Below are 20,184 nucleotides of genomic sequence, written 5' to 3'. Positions count from 1 at the left end.
CCATCCAGGCACCCCCTTATGATTTTCTTAACAACGTTTTTCTCCAGCGTACTCTATTTAAGAATACAATACTTAAATTTAAGTATATAATACTTAATACAAAATATGTTTATCAACTGTTTACATTCTTGGTAAGGCTTCTAGTTAACAGACCACTAGTAAAGTTTTTGGGGAATCAAAAATGTTACACACAGATTTTCGACTACCTGGGGAGTCAGCATCCCTAACTTCTGTGTTGTTCAATGGTGGACTTTGCAATGATCAGCACTAAGAAGTTAATGTTGGTATAATACTGTTAATTAAATTTAAATTAATCTAGGGCCTTCTTAAAATCTCACCAGTTTTCCCACTAATGTCCTTTTTTCTTTTCTAGTATCCAACCCAGGATCCCATTTTACCCTTGGTTATCATATTTTCCTAGTCTCTTCTAATTTGTTATAATTTCTCAGTCTTTCCCTGTTTTTTATGATCTCGACACATTTGGAAAGTACTGGTCAGCCATTTTGTAAAATATCATTTAATTTATGTTTGTGTGAAGCTTTCCCTTGATGCATTTTGGCAAGAATACTCCAGCAGTTATGGGCTCTCACTCAGTCATGTGCAGGGTGTCATGAGTTAACGCCTCATCTTACTGGCGATGGTAACCTTGAAAACTTGGTTAAGTTGGTGTCTGCCAGGTTTCTCTATTGGAAAGTTACTAATTTTCCTTTTATAATTTATACATGTCTCGGGCAAGATACTTTAAGGTTATGTAAATATATTGTTTCTCCTCAAACTTTTGTCCACTACTGTTAGCATCCATTGGTAGATCTTGCCTGCAGTAATTATTACTGTATGGCACTACATTTTAGGTGACTTTTGCATGTAGCAATAGATAACTGGTACGGTTTACATCAGCATTTTAAAAAATTTGAAAAATGTGAGTATAGTTGACACACAAGGCTACATTAGTTTCAGGTGTATGACAGTCATTCAACAAGTTTATACGTTATGCTCTCTTCACAAGTACAGCTACCATCTGTCCTGATATATCACTATTAAAGTATCATTGACTATATTCCTTATGCTCTGTCAGCATTATTTTTAATGATTCCTTACATAGATGTACCATAATTTATTTAACTAATATTCTGCTGTTAACTATTTAGGTTATTTTCTTTGTTTTTCATTTTTTTTCCAGTTGTACATAATGCTGTAACATCCTTGGGTTAATTATTCTATTGTGACCTTCTTTGGTAATTGAAAAATTAGGTGGAAAACCGGTTGAAAAAATGGCCTCCCAAGAGATGTGCACATCAAATCCCTAGAAACTGTCAATTTTACCTTATTTGGAAAAAGGGTCTTTGCAGATGTGAGTAAGTTAAGGGTTTTAAGATGAGGAGATAATTCTGGAATATGGAGGAGGGCTCTAAATGCCATCATATGTATGCCCATAAAAGAGAGGCAGAGGGAGAAGAGGCACACAGAAGAGAAGGCCATGTGAAGAAGGAGGCAGAGATTGGAATGATGTGGCCTTGAGCCAAGGAATGCTGGCAGCCACCAGAAATTGGAGGAGGCAAGGAATGAAATTTCATTGATAGCCCCCAGAGGGAGTATGGCCCTACTTGAAACCTTGATTTTGGACTAATGACTTATAGAACTGTGAGAGAATAAATTTTTGTTGTTTTCAGTGACCAAGTTTGTGTTGGTTTGTGACACTAGATACAGGAAATGAGTATATCTTTGAAGAGAAATTACTCCATCAAAGGGCTTGACATTTTAAAGAATTTTATCTATATTGACTTTTGAAAAGGTTATATCAATTTAGAACCCCCTCAAGTATTTTATTTGAGAATTGTTTTCCTATACCCACAATATCAGTGGATTTAATAATTGTTTTATGACTTCACATATATATATTTATTTTTAAATATTTTATTTATTTATTCATGAGAGACACAGAGACAGAGAGAGGCAGAGACACAGGCAGAGGGAGAAGCAGGCTCCCTGCAGGGAGCCTGATGTGGGACTCGATCCTGGGACTCGATCCTGGGACTCCGAGATCATGCCCTGAGCTGGAGGCAGATGCTTAACTGCTGAGCCACCCAGGCGTCCCTAGCTTCACTTATTTAAAATGGAGTCATAACTTGTAACTGTGATAATTAAGGACGTTGAATATTTGTTCTTTTAGCCATTTTGTGAATAATTTGTTCTTTTAAAAAATGAGGTGCTCATTTTTATTGGTTTGAGGGACTACTTTACATATTAAGGGTACTAATTCTTTAACTATTATCAAATACTAAAAACATTTTTTCCTAACTTATATTTAGTTTTGTGGTATTTCTTGCTCTCCCAAACTTAATATTTTTTATTTAGCTAAATCAGTTATTTCTTTACTTTTTTCATTGATTGCTGCTCTGCTGAAAAAGATCTTTTTCAATATAAGATGATATAAAAATGTACCCGGGATCCCTGGGTGGCGCAGCGGTTTAGCGCCTGCCTTTGGCCCAGGGCGCGATCCTGGAGACCCGGGATCGAGTCCCACGTCGGGCTCCCGGTGCATGGAGCCTGCTTCTCCCTCTGCCTGTGTCTCTGCCTCTCTCTCTCTCTGTGCAACTATCATAAATTAAAAAAAAAAAAAAAAGTACCCATGTCTTCCTTTAGTATAGTTATTTTTTGAAAAAAATTAAAATATTAATCTACTTGGAACTAATTTTCTTGTGATATATGCAATAGAGAATTGATTTGTTTTCTTCCCCACAGTTTGTCAGCTAGCATCAAGAGATCACAAATAACAGAAATAAAACAAGTGAATCACCAAAATAGTAATTAGTAAAAGTTTATTGTGCACACATCAAAAAGGCAGCTTACAAACTGGGAACGCTAAAACTGAAACATGGAATGAGGCTCAGGGGTATTTTGTTATAAAGTAGAACAGTTACTTCATATCAATTTTGGAAAACACTGAAGTTTTGCTTATGAATTCAAGAGGCATAAGCAAGAGATGACCCAGGTCAAGTTAGCCTTGCAAAAGAAGCTAAATTGAGTTTTGTTTGTATGACTGAACTGGTTTTGTCTGCTCACATGATTTTTAGTTTAATTAAAAACATTTTTAAAAATATTTTATTTATTTGAGAGAGAGAGAGAGATCATGAGCAGGGAGGAAGGGCAGAGAGAGAAGCAGATTCCCTGCCGAGCAAGGAAGCCTGATGCAGGACTCAATCCCAGGACCCTTGGATCATAACCTGAGCTGAAGGCAGATGCTTAACCCACTGAGCTATCCAGGCAACTTTTTTTTTTTTTTTTTAAATTTTAGAGAGAGAGATGACATGAGTGGGGGAAGGCGGGATAGAAAAAGAGAATCTCAAGCAGACTCTCCACTGAGTGTGGAGCCTGACCCAGCACTCCATCTCAGGACCCTGAGGTCATGACTTAAGCCAATATCAAAAGTTGGCCACTTAACCCACTAAACCACCCAGGTGCCCCAGTCTCCATTTGTCTTTGATTTTAATACTAGTTATCTCAGTATCTTTTATTGGATAATCTATCATTTCCTCACTTATTTGAATGCTAACTTTATCATCCACTAATTGGGTCTTTTTCCAAATTTTCTGTTCTCTTCCATTAATATTTCTGTCTGTGCTGATATCAGTATTGCACTTTTAAAAAATTATTATAGCTTTGTAATACACTTTATTAGGGCAGGTATGTTGTCTTCTTCAAAAAGTTTTTTGCAGGATGCCTGGGTGGCCCAGCAGTTGGGTGTCTGTCTTCAGGTCAGGGTGTGATCCTGGAGTCCTGGGATCGAGTCCTAGGATCGAGTCCCATGTCAGGCTCCCTGCATGGAGCCTGCCTCTCCCTCTGCCTGTGTCTCTGCCTCTCTCTCTCTCTCTCTCATGAATAGATAGGTAAAATCTTAAAAAAAAAAGTTTTTTTCAATAACGTGCTTTTCTCAAGCCTGTTTTTCTCTTTGAGAGTTCATGTTTAACAGTGAGTATACTACTTAAGAAAAAAGACTGCAAAGCACCTCTAAACTTAGAGCTTATAGGGGATCCCTGGGTGGCTCAGCGGTTTAGCGCCTGCCTTTGGCCCAGGGCACGATCCTGGAGTCCGGGGATCGAGTCCCACGTCAGGCTCCTGTCATGGAGCCTGCTTCTCCCTCCTCCTGTGTCTCTGCCTCTCTCTCTCTGTCTATCATAAATAATAAGTAAATATATATTTAAAAAAATAAACTTAGAGCTTATAGATGCTATTTTATTAATTTAAATGTCTGAAGGTTGTTGTATGAAGATAATCTATCTTGATTTCTTATATTTTCTTTCATTTCTATCAGTAATTCTGTACCTTCATAGACCCAACACTGCATATGTTGTTCCAAATAAAGAATATGGACAATGTCAGGAATATAATTCTGGATATTACAGTAGCTCAGCATCTGTATTTAAGGAAGCTGGAGCTAAATCCTGACTTTTGACTCTACAGGGCAAGATCTTTGTTTTCAGTTGCCTTTTCTTCATGATCAAGCCAGAACTATCAAATACATTTCACTTTAAAGCTCGTGCCGTGTATATTTGGCTTAAACCTATAGAGCTCCCTGTTGTGTCTTTGGAGTCACGTGACTGCCATAAGCCCTGCAGACATTGGCAGTAATGTTAGATCAGTACTAATGTTCCAGCATGGAAAGTAGTTGGACTTCATGAACTGAAAGCTGGTGTTTCTCAGGACTGGAAACCTGTGCTCATGGAGAATCACTGGCTTAAACATTATCATGTTAGAGTTTCAATTTTTAGATTTTGAATTCTTAGTCAATTATTATGACCGGAAGCATTTATTGTGCTCAGAGCAGATAGGGTGCAAAAGTAGGGTCAGTGTAAAAGGAATGGGAATAAAAGATACTGGTAGGTGAACCAAATGTCTATTACTTTCACTTTTGCTACTGTCTGTAGCTCATGCTAGACCAGTGTGTCCCAGTGAAAAGATGATGTTACTACATTTGTTCCTGGTTCTTCAGATTTAAGTAGATTCTTTTTGGTGACTGGTCTTTTTTTTTTTTTTTTTTTAAGATTTTATTTATTTATTCATGAGAGACAGAAAGAGAGAGAGAGGCAGAGACAGAAGGCAGAGGGAGAAGCAGGCTCCATGCAGGAAGCCCAATGTGGGACTCCATTCCAGGACCCCAGGATCATGCCCTGAGCCAAAGGCAGATGCCTAACCGCTGAACCACCCAAGGCGTCCTGGTGACTGGATTTTTTGTGGAAGGCAAATTCCTTAATGAAATTTCTTGCTGGTTTTTTATATCCTAGGCATATTTTTAACAGTTACACATACCTGATTTCTAAATATCTTAGAAACCAAAGGAGGTATTTACTTTGGCCTACTTTATTAGACTAATTACACATTTTTTCTTTACATTTTACATAAAATAGTCATTACTTCATTCCAAAAGAGGAAACTTTTGGAATCTGTAGTGTAAGAAAGGTATTATTAGCAGAAAATTTTCACAGTATGTATAAAAGAAATGAATAGAAATGTAAGAGCCCAATTTGACCACACATCAGTGATTTTAAAGACTATTAAACATAATAGTCTATGTTACTATTACAACATAGTTGCATATTGTAAGATGGTGTGAAACTACTTGCATTTGTTCCATTTTGAGATTAATTTCTTTCCCATGTTATTCACTGAACTTTGGCTACCCCTCTTAATTAAAAGTATAAAGTTGAAACAAACAATTATTTTGATCAAACCTACTTATAGCCACAAGTTTTAAAGTAAAGTGTTTCTATAAGGCTGATGAAAACAGAAATCTTTTGCCCCATTCCGCTCCATGGTAACTTTTTCTTTGTTACCAGGAGAGCACAGAGCCCTTGTAAATTATCCAGTAGGTGGCAGCATCTAGTTAAAATACGCACTTTAAAAGAGTGGAAGAATTTAGAGCCGGACTTCCTTAGACTTGAACTTCATTTGGATTAAAAAAATTTTTTTTAGACTCGAACTTTAAACACTTATCTACAAATATACCCAAATATCCCCCCTCCCTCTTTTCCTTAAAAGAAAAAGTGAGAAATTCTCAGGATGAATATTCTTCCTTATGTCCCTCAGTCATTTGCTTAACCTCTTATTGAAGAGTAATTTGAGGGACTTTGGGCTGGTGGCACAATGGCAATTTCCAACCAGCTCCCAAAACACAAAATACATCCTAGCCCCTCTAATATCACAAAGAAGCAGCAGCAGGCCAAATGAGAAGATACTGGTTGTTGAGTGATACATTTCGTATTATTGGTAGCTATAAACGTGGGGCCTTGACACCAAGAAAGATTAAAAACCACATTAAATTGATTTTTTTAACCACATTTTGACTTTATAATCCAGAGTTAATAACCTCAAGTTTAAAAATTGAGATGCTGAAGTAAACAATATTGCACTTGTTAGAGACATTAGGAATATTTTAAGAGTCTTTCCACCCCACTTTCGAGGGGCCGCTTTTAAGTTTTTGTAGAGAAATCTGATGAAAATCCAAACTCCTTACCATACCAGAATTTTTTCCTTAGTTTGTAGCATTTCTCTGGTCGATAAAGACAGAATTCTGGACTCTCAGAGGCAGACACATGTAATGATAGAATTGTTCATCATCATTGTATTTGTTTTTTTTTTTTTTTTAAGATTTTATTATTTATTCATGAGAGACAGAGAGAGAGAAAGAGGGAGAAGCAGGCTCCATGCAGGGAGCCCAATGTGGGACTCCATCCCAGGTCTCCAGGATCATGTCCTGGGCCAAAGGCAGGCACTAAACAGCTGAGCCACCCGGGCTGCCCATCATCATTGTTTTTGATGGAGGTTATTCCTTTTTCCTTTGTTATATTGACTTCTGTGTTTCTGGCTCTAAATTTATTAGTGCATATGACACAGCACAGTGACATCTTAACGATCTGAAATACTTCTTTGGAAGTGCTTCTTGGTGAAATTCAGGTCAGTGCTATTTCTGCTCATGAATGTTGTTAAGATTGGATGTTCAAAGAAAATATGGTAGTCTTTTGCAGTCCTGGTTTGCAGAGAATTGAGGAAGAAAATCACTTAATTATAATTATCAGTAGGGCTAAGGATTTTTGGTTTTTAACTTCTGTTATGTCCTAGTATCACCAGCAGTATCTTTTGCATTCTCCACTGTGGCTGTTCCAAATGCTTACTGTGTGTTTAATCTTCTACTGTCTTCTACAAGTCCTTCACTCCAGCCTGCTTACTGGCCAGAGAAAACAACTAATTTGATGGGAATCCTTTCCCATATTCTTTCCTTCTTATTCTAAGTTGTACTCTGTTCTCTTCCATCCCCCATCCTTCTTACTTAGGTTAAGGGAAGGTGCTGCTCTCCAAGGCCAAGGTCAATGACAACCCATCCCTTTCACTCTGCCCTTGGATCCTGATCCATCCATCATTCTGTGCCTTACCTAGAGCACATCCATCCCTTTTACTCTGCCCCTGGCTCCTGACCTCATCCATCATTCTGTGCCTACTTATTGTCTTCTGTCTTCTTCCTTCCCTTCAGTTTGCTGTCTTTGAATCTTCTGGCCCTAAAACAGAGAGAGCCATCAAACCAGCCAATCGTACAAATAAAATCTCCTTCCACAGTTCTTCACCCTACTTCCAAACAGGTACCATTCCCTTTCTCTCTCTCTCTCTCTCTCTCTCTCTCTCTTTTTTCAGATTTTATTTATTTGTGAGAGACACAGAGAGAGAGAGAGGCAGAGACATAGGCAGAGGGAGAAGCAGGCCCCCTGCAGGGAGCCCGATATGGGACTCGATCTCAGAACCCCAGGATCACGACCTGAGCTGAAGGCAGATGCTCAACTGCAGAGCCACCCAGGCGTCCCACACTTTCCCTCTTCTTAAAGGTCAGACTTCTTTTTTATTTTTTTTATTTTTTTAATTTATGATAGTCAGAGAGAGAGAGAGAGAGAGAGAGGGAGAGGCAGAGACATAGGCAGAAGGAGAAGCAGGCTCCATGCACTGGGATCCCGACGTGGGATTTGATCCCGGGTCTCCAGGATCACACTCTGGGCCAAAGGCAGGCGCTAAACCGCTGCGCCACCCGGGGATCCCTAAAGGTCAGACTTCTTGAGAGGATATTCCACACCTACTGTGGCTACCTGGTCAACTTCCATTTACTTCTCAACTTGTTAGTGGTATGGGTTTTCTCCTTTCACACTGCAGGAACTACTTCATCAGTAGTCCTCTTAAATTCTAAAGCTAGCGACATACTTCCAACTTTTATCCTGCCTGACCTCTCTGTAGCATCTGGCACAGTTGTCTGATCATAGACTGGTAACATTTTTATGGGTGTCATTATTCCCTGCTGGCTCTCCTTTTTTCTCTGTTCTCCTCTCCCTTACTTTTCATTGTTGAAATTTATTTCTCTTTCTGCATGTTTTCTCAACCTGGGCTGATGGTTTCATTATCCATCCAGACTTTGTCATGGTTAATTTTATGCATCAACTTGACTGGATCATGGGATGCCTAGATGTCTGGGTAAGCATTATTTCTGGATGTGTCTTTGAGGGTGTTTCCATGAGAGACTAGCATTTGAATTGATGGATTGGATGGAGTCCATTACCCTCCCCAGTGTGGGTGGGCATCATCTGATCTGTTGAAGGTCTGAATAGAACCAGAAGATGGAAGAAGGGAGGATTTGGCCTCTGCCTGACTGCTTGAGTTGGAACATTGAACTCTTCTGGCCCTCAGTTATCATTATATTGTCTTGTTGATTCTAATTACCTTTAGATGTTTCTTGGAGTCTTGTTAGTTTATGATCACCTGGAAATAATGTTAATTTTTGTGTCCTTTTCAATAATTATTCCTATTCTGAGAACTTCATAAAGATTTAGTGTTGAAATTTATTAATGCATTTCGTTATTTATTTATTTAATATTTTATTTATTTATTCATGAGAGACACAGAGAGGGAGAGAGAGAGGGAGAGACACAGAGGGAGAAGCAGGCTCCATGCAGGGAGTCCGATGTGGGACTTGATCCCAGGTGTCCAGGATCACGCCCCAAGCTGAAGGCGGTGCTAAACCACTATACCACTGGGGCTGCCCTCATTATCTATTTAAACTATCAAAGTTTTTGTATCTTGACAAACTTTTTTTTTAATGTTTTAAAATTAATATATTTAAAGACTAAATGAATTTTCTTGGGTCAATATTTCTTAGATATGAAGGATTATTCTTTTGATTTAGTACCAGATTTGAATGGCTGAATTTACTCAAAATTTTTGCATCTATATTTATAAGTGAGATTTGCTCTGTGTGTGTGTGTGATGTGTGTGCCTATGGCATGTATGTTACGATGTTGATGGTATAGGTGGGGTTGGGAGTGTGTGTATTTATGCTTTGCTAGGCTATGTTAACTTCATAAAATGATTGGGGCTGGCTATTCACTTATTTCTATTCTTTGAAATAGTTTATACAAATGGGGATTATCTGTTCCCTAAAAACTTGAAAGATTTCACTGGAAAAACCATCTGGTTCAAATAATTTCTTGGAGGCAATTCTCTGACTCTTTTCTTAACTTCTTTCATATTTACTATTATATTTCAGTTTTCTGGTCTTCTGAGTCAATTCTGGCAATACACTCATGTCAGTGAGATTTCAAAGTATTCATTTCACCAAGATTTAGCATTTTACTAATAAAATTTCATATAGTATCTTAGAAGAATAATTTTCCTTTTTTTTAAATTTTTATTTATTTATGATAGTCACACACACACACAGAGAGAGAGAGAGAGAGAGAGAGAGAGGCAGAGACATAGGCAGAGGGAGAAGCAGGCTCCATGCACCGGGAGCCCGACGTGGGATTTGATCCCGGGTCTCCAGGATCGCACCCTGGGCCAAAGGCAGGCACCAAACCGCTGCGCCACCCAGGGATCCCTAATTTTCCTTTTTGTTTATTACGCTACATTTCTTATTTATAATTTCATTCATGTTTTCCTTCTCTCTTTTTAATCTAAAAGTTTTTTTTTAAGTCAACTTTTTTTTAAAGCACAGTGTTTTAGATTTACAGAGAAACTAGGACAATAGTACAATGATTTTCCATATACCTGCAACCTATTCCACTATTATTAGCATAGTATGGTACATTTGTTATAATTAATTATAATTAATGAACCAATATTGATCCATTATTATTAGCCCACACTTTATTCAGACTTTTAGTTTTTACCTTTTTTTTTTTCTGTTCCAGGGTGCCATCTAGGATACCACATTACATTAGTATGTTAGTCTTCATGTCTCCCTAGGCTACTCTTGGCTGTGCACTTTCTCAGACTTTCCTTTTTTGATGACTTTGGCAGTTGTTAGGAGTACTTGTTAAGTATTTTGTAGAATTTATGGCAATTACTATTTATCCATGTTTTACTTATTATTTGACTAGGGTTGTATGTTCTTCGGAGGAAGACTGCAGAGTTAAAGTGCCATTTCTATTTCATCACATCATACTATCAACATATCATTGTTGATGTCAACTCTGATCACCTGGCTGAAGAGGTGTTTGCCATATTTCTCCACTGTAAAGTTCTTCAATTTCCCCTTTCAGGATGTCTGGGTGGCTCAGCGGTTGCGCGTCTGCCTTTGGCCCAGGCACGGCGTGATTCTGGAGTCCCGGGATCGAGTCCCACATCGGGCTCCCTACATGGAGCCTGCTTCTCCCTCTGCCTGTGTCTCTGCCTCTCTCTCTCTCTCTGTGTCTCTCATGAATAAATTTAAAAAAAAATTTCCCCTTTCCATCCTGTCTTTGGAAGGAAGTTACTATGTGCAGCCCATACTTGGGATGTTGGGTGTTATGCTTTCACCTCCTTGAAGGTGGAGTATTTACATAAATTATTTTGAATTATTCTGCTTGGGAGATTTGTCTGTTTTTTCCATGTATTTATTCAATCATATATTTATATTAATATAGACTTGTGGATATTTATTTTATACATTGGATTATAGTAATCTAATATCACTTTATTTTGCTGCTCAAATTTTTCCAGTTTTGATCATTGGGAGCTCTTTCAATTGACTCCCATCTCTCTCTCTCTCTCTCTCTCTCTCTTTATTAAGAGAAGTGAGGGCAAAGGGAGAGAGAGCTTCACCTGACAACCCTGAGATCATAACCTGAGCTGAAATCAAGAGTTGGATGCTCAACCGACTTGAGCACCCATCCCTTTGATGTACCTTCAACATTGCAAGTTTTATTTTGTTGTTGCTGAGCCCTTTCTTACTTTCGATACAACAGGATGCACCAGACTCATCTTGTGTATTTCCTTTTTAATCCCGCCCCCCCAGCTTGTATATTTCCTATTTGAGTCCTAGAATCAGTAGTCTCTTCAGCGAGCCTGGTTCCTCTGATTATGATATTAGAAACCAAGATCTGGATGCTAGATATGCTTGTTGCTACTGGGGAGTCATTGATTCTAGGCCCTCTGAGGAGGAATATATTTGCGGGTACACTAACCTGTTATATAGGCCATCTATAAATATTTCTATGTGTAGTCATCTGTATCTATATTAAGCTAAACATGGATTCATACTGATGTCTCAAATTTTATTCTATTACCACCTGAATCATTCTAACCACCTCCTCTTGTTAATCTGTACTCTCCATCCAACAGTGAGAAACCTGGCTCTCACCATTGGCCCTCCATTCACTTTTTGCTCAATTCCACTCCATGAGTGGTGATATCAAAATTGTTAACCTGTGCCCCTATAGGAGACAGCTTGGTCAACTGGAGTACACTGCTCAGGTGCAGTCTCTACTGCCTTTAGTCTTGCAGACTCCATTCATTTCCTTTTTTTTTTTTTTTTTTTAAAGATTTTATTTATTTATTCATGAGAGACACAGAGAGAGGCAGAGACACAGGCAGAGGGAGAAGCAGGCTGCATGCAGGGAGCCTGACATGGGATTCGATCCTGGGTCTCCAGGATCATGCCCTGGGCTGCAGGCGGCGCTAAACTGCTAAGCCACCCAGGCTGCCCCAGACTCCACTCATTTCCATGGGTAGTTTAAGGTAAACACTTTTTCCCTCTACCCACCTCAGTGAGATTGTTTCAGACGTTTGTAATACAGTTAAATGGTTAGATGGTCACATTCTGCATTCCATCCTGGGATCCTCTGACATCCTAAATGATATTTTGAAAACTTGCGTGCATTAAGGTTCACTCTTTGTGTTTTGAAGCTATAGGTTGCCAAAATGCATAGTGTCATGAAGCCAGCATTACAGTATCATACAGAATAGTTTTCCACTGTGAAAATCCCGTGTGAATTCCTATTCAACTCTCCCTCCTCCCCCCACACAGTAAAAAAAATAATAAGACACTTCTGATCTTTTTTTTCTTTTTTTTTCTCACTGTCTCTAGAGTCTGCCTTTTCCAGAAAGTTATATAATTGGAATCATACAGATTGGATTCTTTCACTTAGCAATATGCCTTTAAGATTCATCAATGTCTTTTTGGGACTTGAAGCTGCTTTCTTTTTGTCACTGAATAATATTTCATTCTGTGGATGTACCACAGTTGGTTTATAACTTCACCTATTGAGAGGTATCTTGAGTGCTCCTGGTTTTTGGTGATTATGAATAAAGTTGCTCTAAGCATTGTATGCAGGTTTTTTTGTGGATGTAAATTTTCAGTTTACTTAGATGAATATCTAGGAGCAGGATTGCTAGACCATATGGTATGACTGTTTTCACTTTGTAAGAAACTGCCTATTAGGTTGGCCTTACAGTTTTTGTGTTCCCATCAGCAAAGAATGAGAGTTCCTGTTGCTTTGCATTCTTGGCAGCAATTGGTATTGTTTTCTGGATTTTAGCCATTCTAATAGGTATATGGTGGTATCTCATTGTTTTTTGTTTTTTTTTTTAATTTTTTTAAATTAATTTATTTATTTATGATAGGCGCACAGTGAGAGAGAGAGAGGCAGAGACACAGGCAGAGGGAGAAACAGGCTCCATGCACCGGGAGCCCGACGTGGGATTCGATCCCGGGTCTCCAGGATCGCGCCCTGGGCCAAAGGCAGGCGCCAAACCGCTGCGCCACCCAGGGATCCCCTCTCATTGTTGTTTTAATTTGCGTTTGCATTTCCCTAATGGCAAATGATGTTGACTATCTTTTCAGGTGCTCATTTGTATATTTTCTTTAGTGAGTTGTCTGTTCAGATCTTTTGCCTATTAAAAAAAATTGGATTGTTGTTTTCTTACTGTTAAGTTTTAAGTGCTTTGTATATTTTGGATACAAATACTCTATCAGATATGTGTTTTGTAAATATTCCCTTGTAGCCTATGGTTTGTCTTTTTCTCTTCACAGTATTTTTTTGTAGAGTAGAAATTTTTAATTTTAATAAAGTTCAGTATATCAATTTTGTTCTTTCATGGATCATGCTTTTGGTGTTATATATGAAAACTCATCAACAAACCCAAGATCACATGGATTTTTTTTCCTAGGTTTTCTTCCCCCCCCCCCTTTTTTTTTTTTTAAGATTTATTTATTTGGAGAGAGCACAAGCAGGGAGCAGCAGACTCGCTGCTGAGTGGGGAGCCCCATAAGGGGCTCAATCCCAGGACCCTGGGATCATGATCTGAGCTGAAGGCAGATGCTTAACTGACTGAGCCACCCAGGTGCCCCCATGTTTCCTTTTAGAAGTTTTATAGTTTTGCATTTTACGTTTAGTTGAATTAGTATTTGTGAACAGTGTAAGGTTTCTCTGTCTAGGTTTGTTTTCCCCCTTCCCTTCCCTACCCTTCCCTTCCCTTCCCTTCCCTTCCCTTCCCTTCCCTTCCCTTCCCTTCCCTTCCCTTCCCTTCCCTTCCCTTCCCTTCCCTCCCCTCCCCTCCCCTCCCCTCCCCTCCCCTCCCCTCCCCTCCCTTCCTTTTTTTTTTTTTTTTTTTTTGCATATGGACATCCGGTTAGTCTAACACCTTGTTAAAGAGATCATCCTGTCTCCATTGAATTGTGTTGTGCCCAAGATTGCGAATCCGAGAAACCACCAAGGAGCCGACACCGATGCAAACACACGAGGGTTGATTTACAAGCTCGAGCTTGGGTCCAAGTACACCCGACACAGCGACACAGCGGACCAGGGACTTGGACCCCGGGGTGGGTTTCAGCTTAGTTTTTATAGGCTGGTCTAGGGGATCTTCAGAAGGGCTGGAGGAATTTCTCAAGTTCTGTTTACATTTTGATATGGTGCTTTCAAGGGCGTTGAGCTCTGTTCTCATTCTAATAGGGGCTTCTTGCCCTTGGCTTGGGCTCTGTTCTCATTCTGATAGGGGCTTTCTAGGACGTTAAGCTGCAAGCTGTTTACTTCCTGTAACTGAAGTAAGGTAAAGTTCAGCTCTTATTCACAGGGGCCTGGGATGGCTGCACTTGTGATAACGCTGAACTCAAAGTGGAATGGCCGTAATTTTCTCGGCCTCCACAAATTGCCTTTGCTCTTTTGTTAAAGATCAGTTGACTATATTTTTGTAGGTCTGTTTGTGAACTCCCTCTTCTGTTCCAGTGATCTGTGTGTTCTTTCATCAAAAACATGTTATCTCGATTATGATTAGTGTTTTCTCTTTTTAAAATCCCACTTGTAGATCTTTTTAAAGATTTTATTAGATCCTTTTATACTTTCAAGAGCCAGTTTTGAATGTCTTTGCTGATTCTATCTTGTTTCTTTATTATTTCTTTTCTTGACCTTGTTACTGCTTTCTCCAGCTTCTTCAGTTAAATTAGTTAAGCTCATTTCATTTTCTTAAAATATGTATGTTAGTCTGCTAGGGCTGCCATAAAAAATTCCACAGGTTGGGTGGCTTAAACAGCAGAAATTTATCTTCTCACAGTTCTGGAGGTTAGAAGTCCAAGATCAGGGTGATGGAAAATTAATTTTTTGCTGAGGTCTCTCTTCCCAGCTTGCAGATGTCCACCTTCTCACCATGTCCTCATAACCTTTTCTCTGTGTGCAAGGGAAGTAGGGAAAGGATTATTAAAGTTATCTCTGGTGTCTCTTCCTCTTCCTATAAGGCCACAAATTCTATTAGATTAGGGCCCCACCTAGGGACCTTTTTAGCTTTATTTATTTTATTTTTTAAAAAAGATTTCATTTATTTATTCATGAGAGACACACAGAGAGAGACAGAGACATAGGCAGAGGGAGAAGCAGGCTCCCCGCAATGTGCCCAATGTGGGACTCAATCCCAGACTCCAGGATCATGCCCTGAGCCAAAGGCAGATGCTCAACCACTGAGCCACCCAGGCGTTCCCCTTTTTAGCTTTAACTACCTCCTTAAAGGCCTGACTTCAAATACAGGCACACTGGAGCTTAGGGCTTCAACACATTCATTTTGGAGGGATACAGCTCAGTCTATAACACTATGATAAAAGCATCATTGCTATGAATTTATTTCTGAATATAGCCTTATCTCTAAAGTGCATTCTTTAGCAGGTGGTGTTGTCTCTATTCTCTACAAGTTGTTATCGTGTTATTTCCTTATTGATCTAATAGTTTTTTGGAAAATGATGATGCCTTTCCCTTGTTCTCCAGAATTTTTTATAAGCCCTGTATTTTAAAAGGTAATAAAGAAATTTATTAATATTGCTCCAATATTTTGAATTAATTGAAATTCTAGTCTAATAGAATGGTTCTCAGTTGTAGGTGACATTGGGATACGTGCATTTTTGGTTGGCATAATGATATGCATTGGGGGAGGACTTCATCTAGTTCACAGGGATGAATGAGAACTTCTAGATCTGCCATGCCATAGGCCAGCCATGAGGAACTGTGGCCTGTGTGTGTGTGTGTGCGTGTGTGTGTGTGAGAGAGAGAGAGAGAGAGAGAAAGAAAGAGTGAGAGAGAATGAATTTCAGGCCCTCTCTCCCTCTAAACATGGCTTACTGGCATACTGCCATTGCTGCTTTGCAGCTGTCATGTGTAAGTGTGGAGCACTGTGTGTGGAGTCTCCTTTCAGAGTTCCAGGTGTGCAGTGAGGCAGAGTGCACTCTGCTCTGGGTTTCCTCATTTTCTTTGGTGTGTGGGGGGGAGGTGTCTCTATCCAATTTTAGGATTTCAACTACGTCCCAAGAGAATGCATACCAGGGACAGCCTCACTTGTGTCACTTTTGTCTACTTTAAATTCATTTCCTCTGATGCTCTTCTAGATCCTTCTCCACTGTCTGGGATGGGCTTTCATTTTGTCCTTAGGTGGCATGAAACAACTTAAATCATGAAACAACTTAAATCAACTTAAATCAAAGCAATCTTTCTCTTTGAAGGCTCTTATTTGTAATGTGCTCAGCCCTTCAAACTCTGGCTCTTGAGCTCTGAAAGGAGATCCCCACCCCCACCCCCCCATAATTATTTGTAGTGAGGAGAGGAATCTTTTAAAATTTCCTATTAAATTTAATTTTGATGTAATTGCAGACTTAAAGTTTCAAGAAAAGCACAAAGAATTTTCAAAAACCCTTTGTCCAGATTCTCCAAGTGTTAACATTTTGGCACATCCTCCTCTCTTTCTTTCTTTCTTTTTTTTAAAGATTTTATTTATTTATTCATGAGAGATACACACAGAGAGAGAGGCAGAGACCCAGGCAGAGGGAGAAGCAGGCTCCCTGTGGGGAGCCCTATGTGGAACTCAATCCCAGAACCCTGGGATCACACCCTGAGCCAAAGGCAGACACTCAACCTCTGAGCCATCAGGTACCCCATCCTCCTCTGTCTCTGTGTCTGTCTCTCTATAGATGTGTCTCTCTTCTGTTACCCCTTTCACAAAAGGACACATGCATATGTACATCTGCATGCTCGCTCAAGTCAGGAAATTAGCACTGATTCAATACTATTGTCCAATCTACTGGCTTTATTCATATTTTGCCAATTGTGCCACTAAAATCCTTTTTAACTAAAGAAAATCGCTGCTCACGTATTGCATTTAGTTGTCATGTCTCTGGCCATTCTTTTGGTTTTATGACATTGGCATTTTTGAAGACTATACGCTTGATATTTTGTAGACTGTCTCCTCCCCCCCCCCCCACCCGTGAGTGTGTTTATATTTCCACAAGAATAGATTCAGTTACACATTTTTGGCAGGAATCCCGCTGTGTCCTCAGTGAATCCTATCAGAAAGCGCATGATGTCGATTGTCCTGTAACTGCTGATGTTGACCTCAATCACTTGGTTAATGTGGTGTCTACCAGGTTTTTCTGCTATAGAGTTACTAGGTTTCCTTTTGTACTGGGTAAGTTATCTTGCGAGGTGATACTCTGAGGCTATTGTGTCATTCTTCAAACTTTCACCATTCATTGGTGATTCTTACCTGAATCATTTATCATTATGACAGTTAACCCAATGACTGTTTTCTGATTCCATTACTTCTTCTATAGTAATCAGTTGTTTTTTTTTACTCTAAGGAAGAGTTTTCTAAAGGAGGACTTCAGAAACTCAGAAAATGCCTTTTTTTTTCTCTCTTGAGTAGTTAAGCTCCTGTGATTGAGTATCTGATTTTCAAAACTCTTGTTTTTTAAACTCAATGCAAAGGCTCTGGGCTGTGCCCACCTTCTGTCTGAGGTACTGAATATACGGGGTACTGCCGAGACCATGAGTGAAGAGCCACAGGGACACAAGAATAATTGTAGCCTTAGGTTAAAATTATCTCCAAATATCACCTTGCTGTAACAGTTTCTAGTATTGCAAGTTTTCATATTTTTGTGTCTTTCCAGGTGCTTCAGTGTAAAAGTGAGTGAAACTACCATTAAAATGGAATTTGAGGATAAAAAATCAATATATTACCACTTCAAAAGGCCTTTAAACCTCTTTGTCTTTTATGCAAAAGTAAAAGGCTTATACCACCAATTTGCTAGATTAACTCATTAAAGATTGTGCAGGATTAAAGTTGTAATGTCAATCCCAATGATGCTACATTGTTATGAATTCCAAATTAGGGAATTGGAATTGACACATTTCTTTTTACTCTCAGGAACTGTATGTTTTGAATTCGGTGTTATCTGTGTGTTGGCATCAATGTATCTTCTGGCAACTTCCTTTGCCTGTATCATCTCTGAGAGGGTGCTTGAATCAAGTTTGTTTATTTATTTTACTTTTATTTTTTTAAAGATTTTATTTACTTATTCATGAGAGACACAGAGGGAGAGGCAGAGACACAGGTGGAGGGAGAAGCAGGCTCCTCGCAGGGAGCCTGATGCGGGACCGGATCCCGGGACCTCGGAGTGACGACCTGAGCCAAAGACAGACACTCAACCACTGAGCCACCCAGGTGCTCCCCAAGTTTGTTTCAGAGATAGGTGGTGGATGCTAATATCCTCAGGACTTGTCATGTTTCTGAAGCAAAAACCTTTCTGTGCCACAACCTGGCAGAGTCTCTCATGTTGAGACATAGAGACTTGGAAAAAAAAAAAAGGATACTTGTTTATGTTAGCAGTTTCTTGCAGAAATACAGTGTCTACATTAGCTAATAATAAACTACAGTGAAACAAGAAGAATTGAAAATACAATTTCCTAATTTCTTTATGAGTATTGGCCCAAGAGCATAATTCCCAAAGCTATCCCAAAGCTAACTTCTTGAAGTCTCCTGGTTTTCTCTTTTAAACACATGCTTTTATCTTAATGACTAAACCATATATCTGAAATCTTTATTTGGGGACCTAAAAGAAAAAAGAAAAATACAAAGTTATTCAGTGAGCATATTCTCTGTATTATGAATGTTGGAATTTGGATACATTAACTCCAGAGTTAATGTGATATTTTAGCACACGCCTGTACATCCTCCTTGCATGGAAGTCCTAGGGAAATGCTTTTTGACTCTTGATTTTCTGCTGTTGGTTTCAGTGGCTACTATGAATAAAGATGATGGTCATTTCTACCTGGAAGTGACATCTTAAGAAATGTGTATGTGGAGTTGATTGAGGAATATTGCAGAGAATGTTAGATCTTCTTTTTAAACAATTGTTCATGTAGATGATTTCTTATTTTGTGTATTGAACAAGTGATTTTTTAAATCTACAGATCCTACTCACTGTGAGCTTGAAGACACGTTTTACTCAGTGTTTCACACTCAGGTCCCTCCAGAAGAATATGAAAACCATATACAGAATGACAATCAAGGTTTGTTTTAATTTGTGTGATTTTGCATATTGTCACAAGAACATACTAGCTCCATACGGAAATAGTAACAGATGAAATGGTTTGATGTAATTTAATCCAGAGATAGTTCGTGAAAGCAAGTTAAGGTTCTAGATGAAACAAGACTGGTCATGAGTTCATCACTGTTGAAGTTAGTTGTTGAGGGTTTATTATACTATTCTTCCTAGTTTTGGATATTTAAGTTTTATATAACAAAGAGTTAAGGAAAAGCTGGCTGCAAGTAATAGAAAACTAGCTTAAGCAAAAAAGAAAATTTATGGAAATAATCCTGGAGGTAGACTCCTTTTTTGATTCCCTAGAGCATATTCTGTGATTAATTATTGAGAGGGAGACTCCATTTCAAAATTGCAAGAAGACAACAACTGATGCAACTTGGGTTAGATGCCTATCCCTGGTCTAGCCAATCCATCCAACTCACCAAGGGTTGGGGTTAATACGGGAACATGGCAACTTGTTCTGTTGATCACCACCAGGTGGAGAAGAGGACATTTCTAGTGAAAGAGTTCTGACCAGACAATTCAATGTTTTTTACTACAATATACTAAAAGTATATTTTTAAAAAACTATCTTAAATATATTCATGAACACATTTGAGTTACACTAATGTTGTATTGTTTAAGAGCATATGAAACTTAAACTGAATGAATAATGTTGGGCCCGCGGGATCAAGGGGGATCGGGAGGCACCAAAAAAACGGGGGTGGACCCCCCACCTTGTTGCCCCCACCTCAGAGCTTTCCCATCACCAGCAGACCGCCTGGGGACAGTCATCAAGGGGAGACAGGACCTATGCAGGAAACCTGAACCGTACTATGCCCAGACCCCATTAAGGGCATAAGCATACCGATTCCACCAGTAATATGCCCTAATACCTATCACCCCGTACACACACACAACCCCTTACCCCTCCCCCCTTAAAAAGCCTGCTTGCGCTCCCCTGCGGCCGCGGAACCTCCCCGGAGAGCGCACCCCATTAAAAGCCTGTTTCGACCAACTTTTGCCTGGCCTCTCTATTTCATTTCACTACCAACCAGATTAAA

General features: G+C 39.2%; 1 protein-coding gene across 12 annotated transcripts in view; it reads left to right on the top strand.

Moving 5' to 3' along the window:
- FSIP1 (fibrous sheath interacting protein 1) overlaps positions 1-20,184 on the top strand; it is a 194,253-nt gene that overhangs the window by 21,774 nt on the left and 152,295 nt on the right. For all 12 annotated transcript variants that reach the window (XR_012022517.1, XR_012022514.1, XR_012022511.1 and 9 more), the window contains one exon: positions 19,008-19,106. Coding sequence is in view for 2 of the 12 variants with exons in the window: in XM_072808612.1 (XP_072664713.1) it covers positions 19,008-19,106 (99 nt within the window). In the remaining 10 variants the exon portion in view is untranslated. The remainder of the gene's footprint in view (positions 1-19,007; positions 19,107-20,184) is intronic.

This window comes from Canis lupus, chromosome 32 (assembly GCF_048164855.1).
Source record: "Canis lupus baileyi chromosome 32, mCanLup2.hap1, whole genome shotgun sequence".
Taxonomy (NCBI): Eukaryota; Metazoa; Chordata; class Mammalia; order Carnivora; family Canidae; genus Canis; species Canis lupus.
The sequence above is the reverse complement of the archived record's forward strand: the minus strand, read 5'-3'. Positions and strand labels throughout refer to the sequence as shown.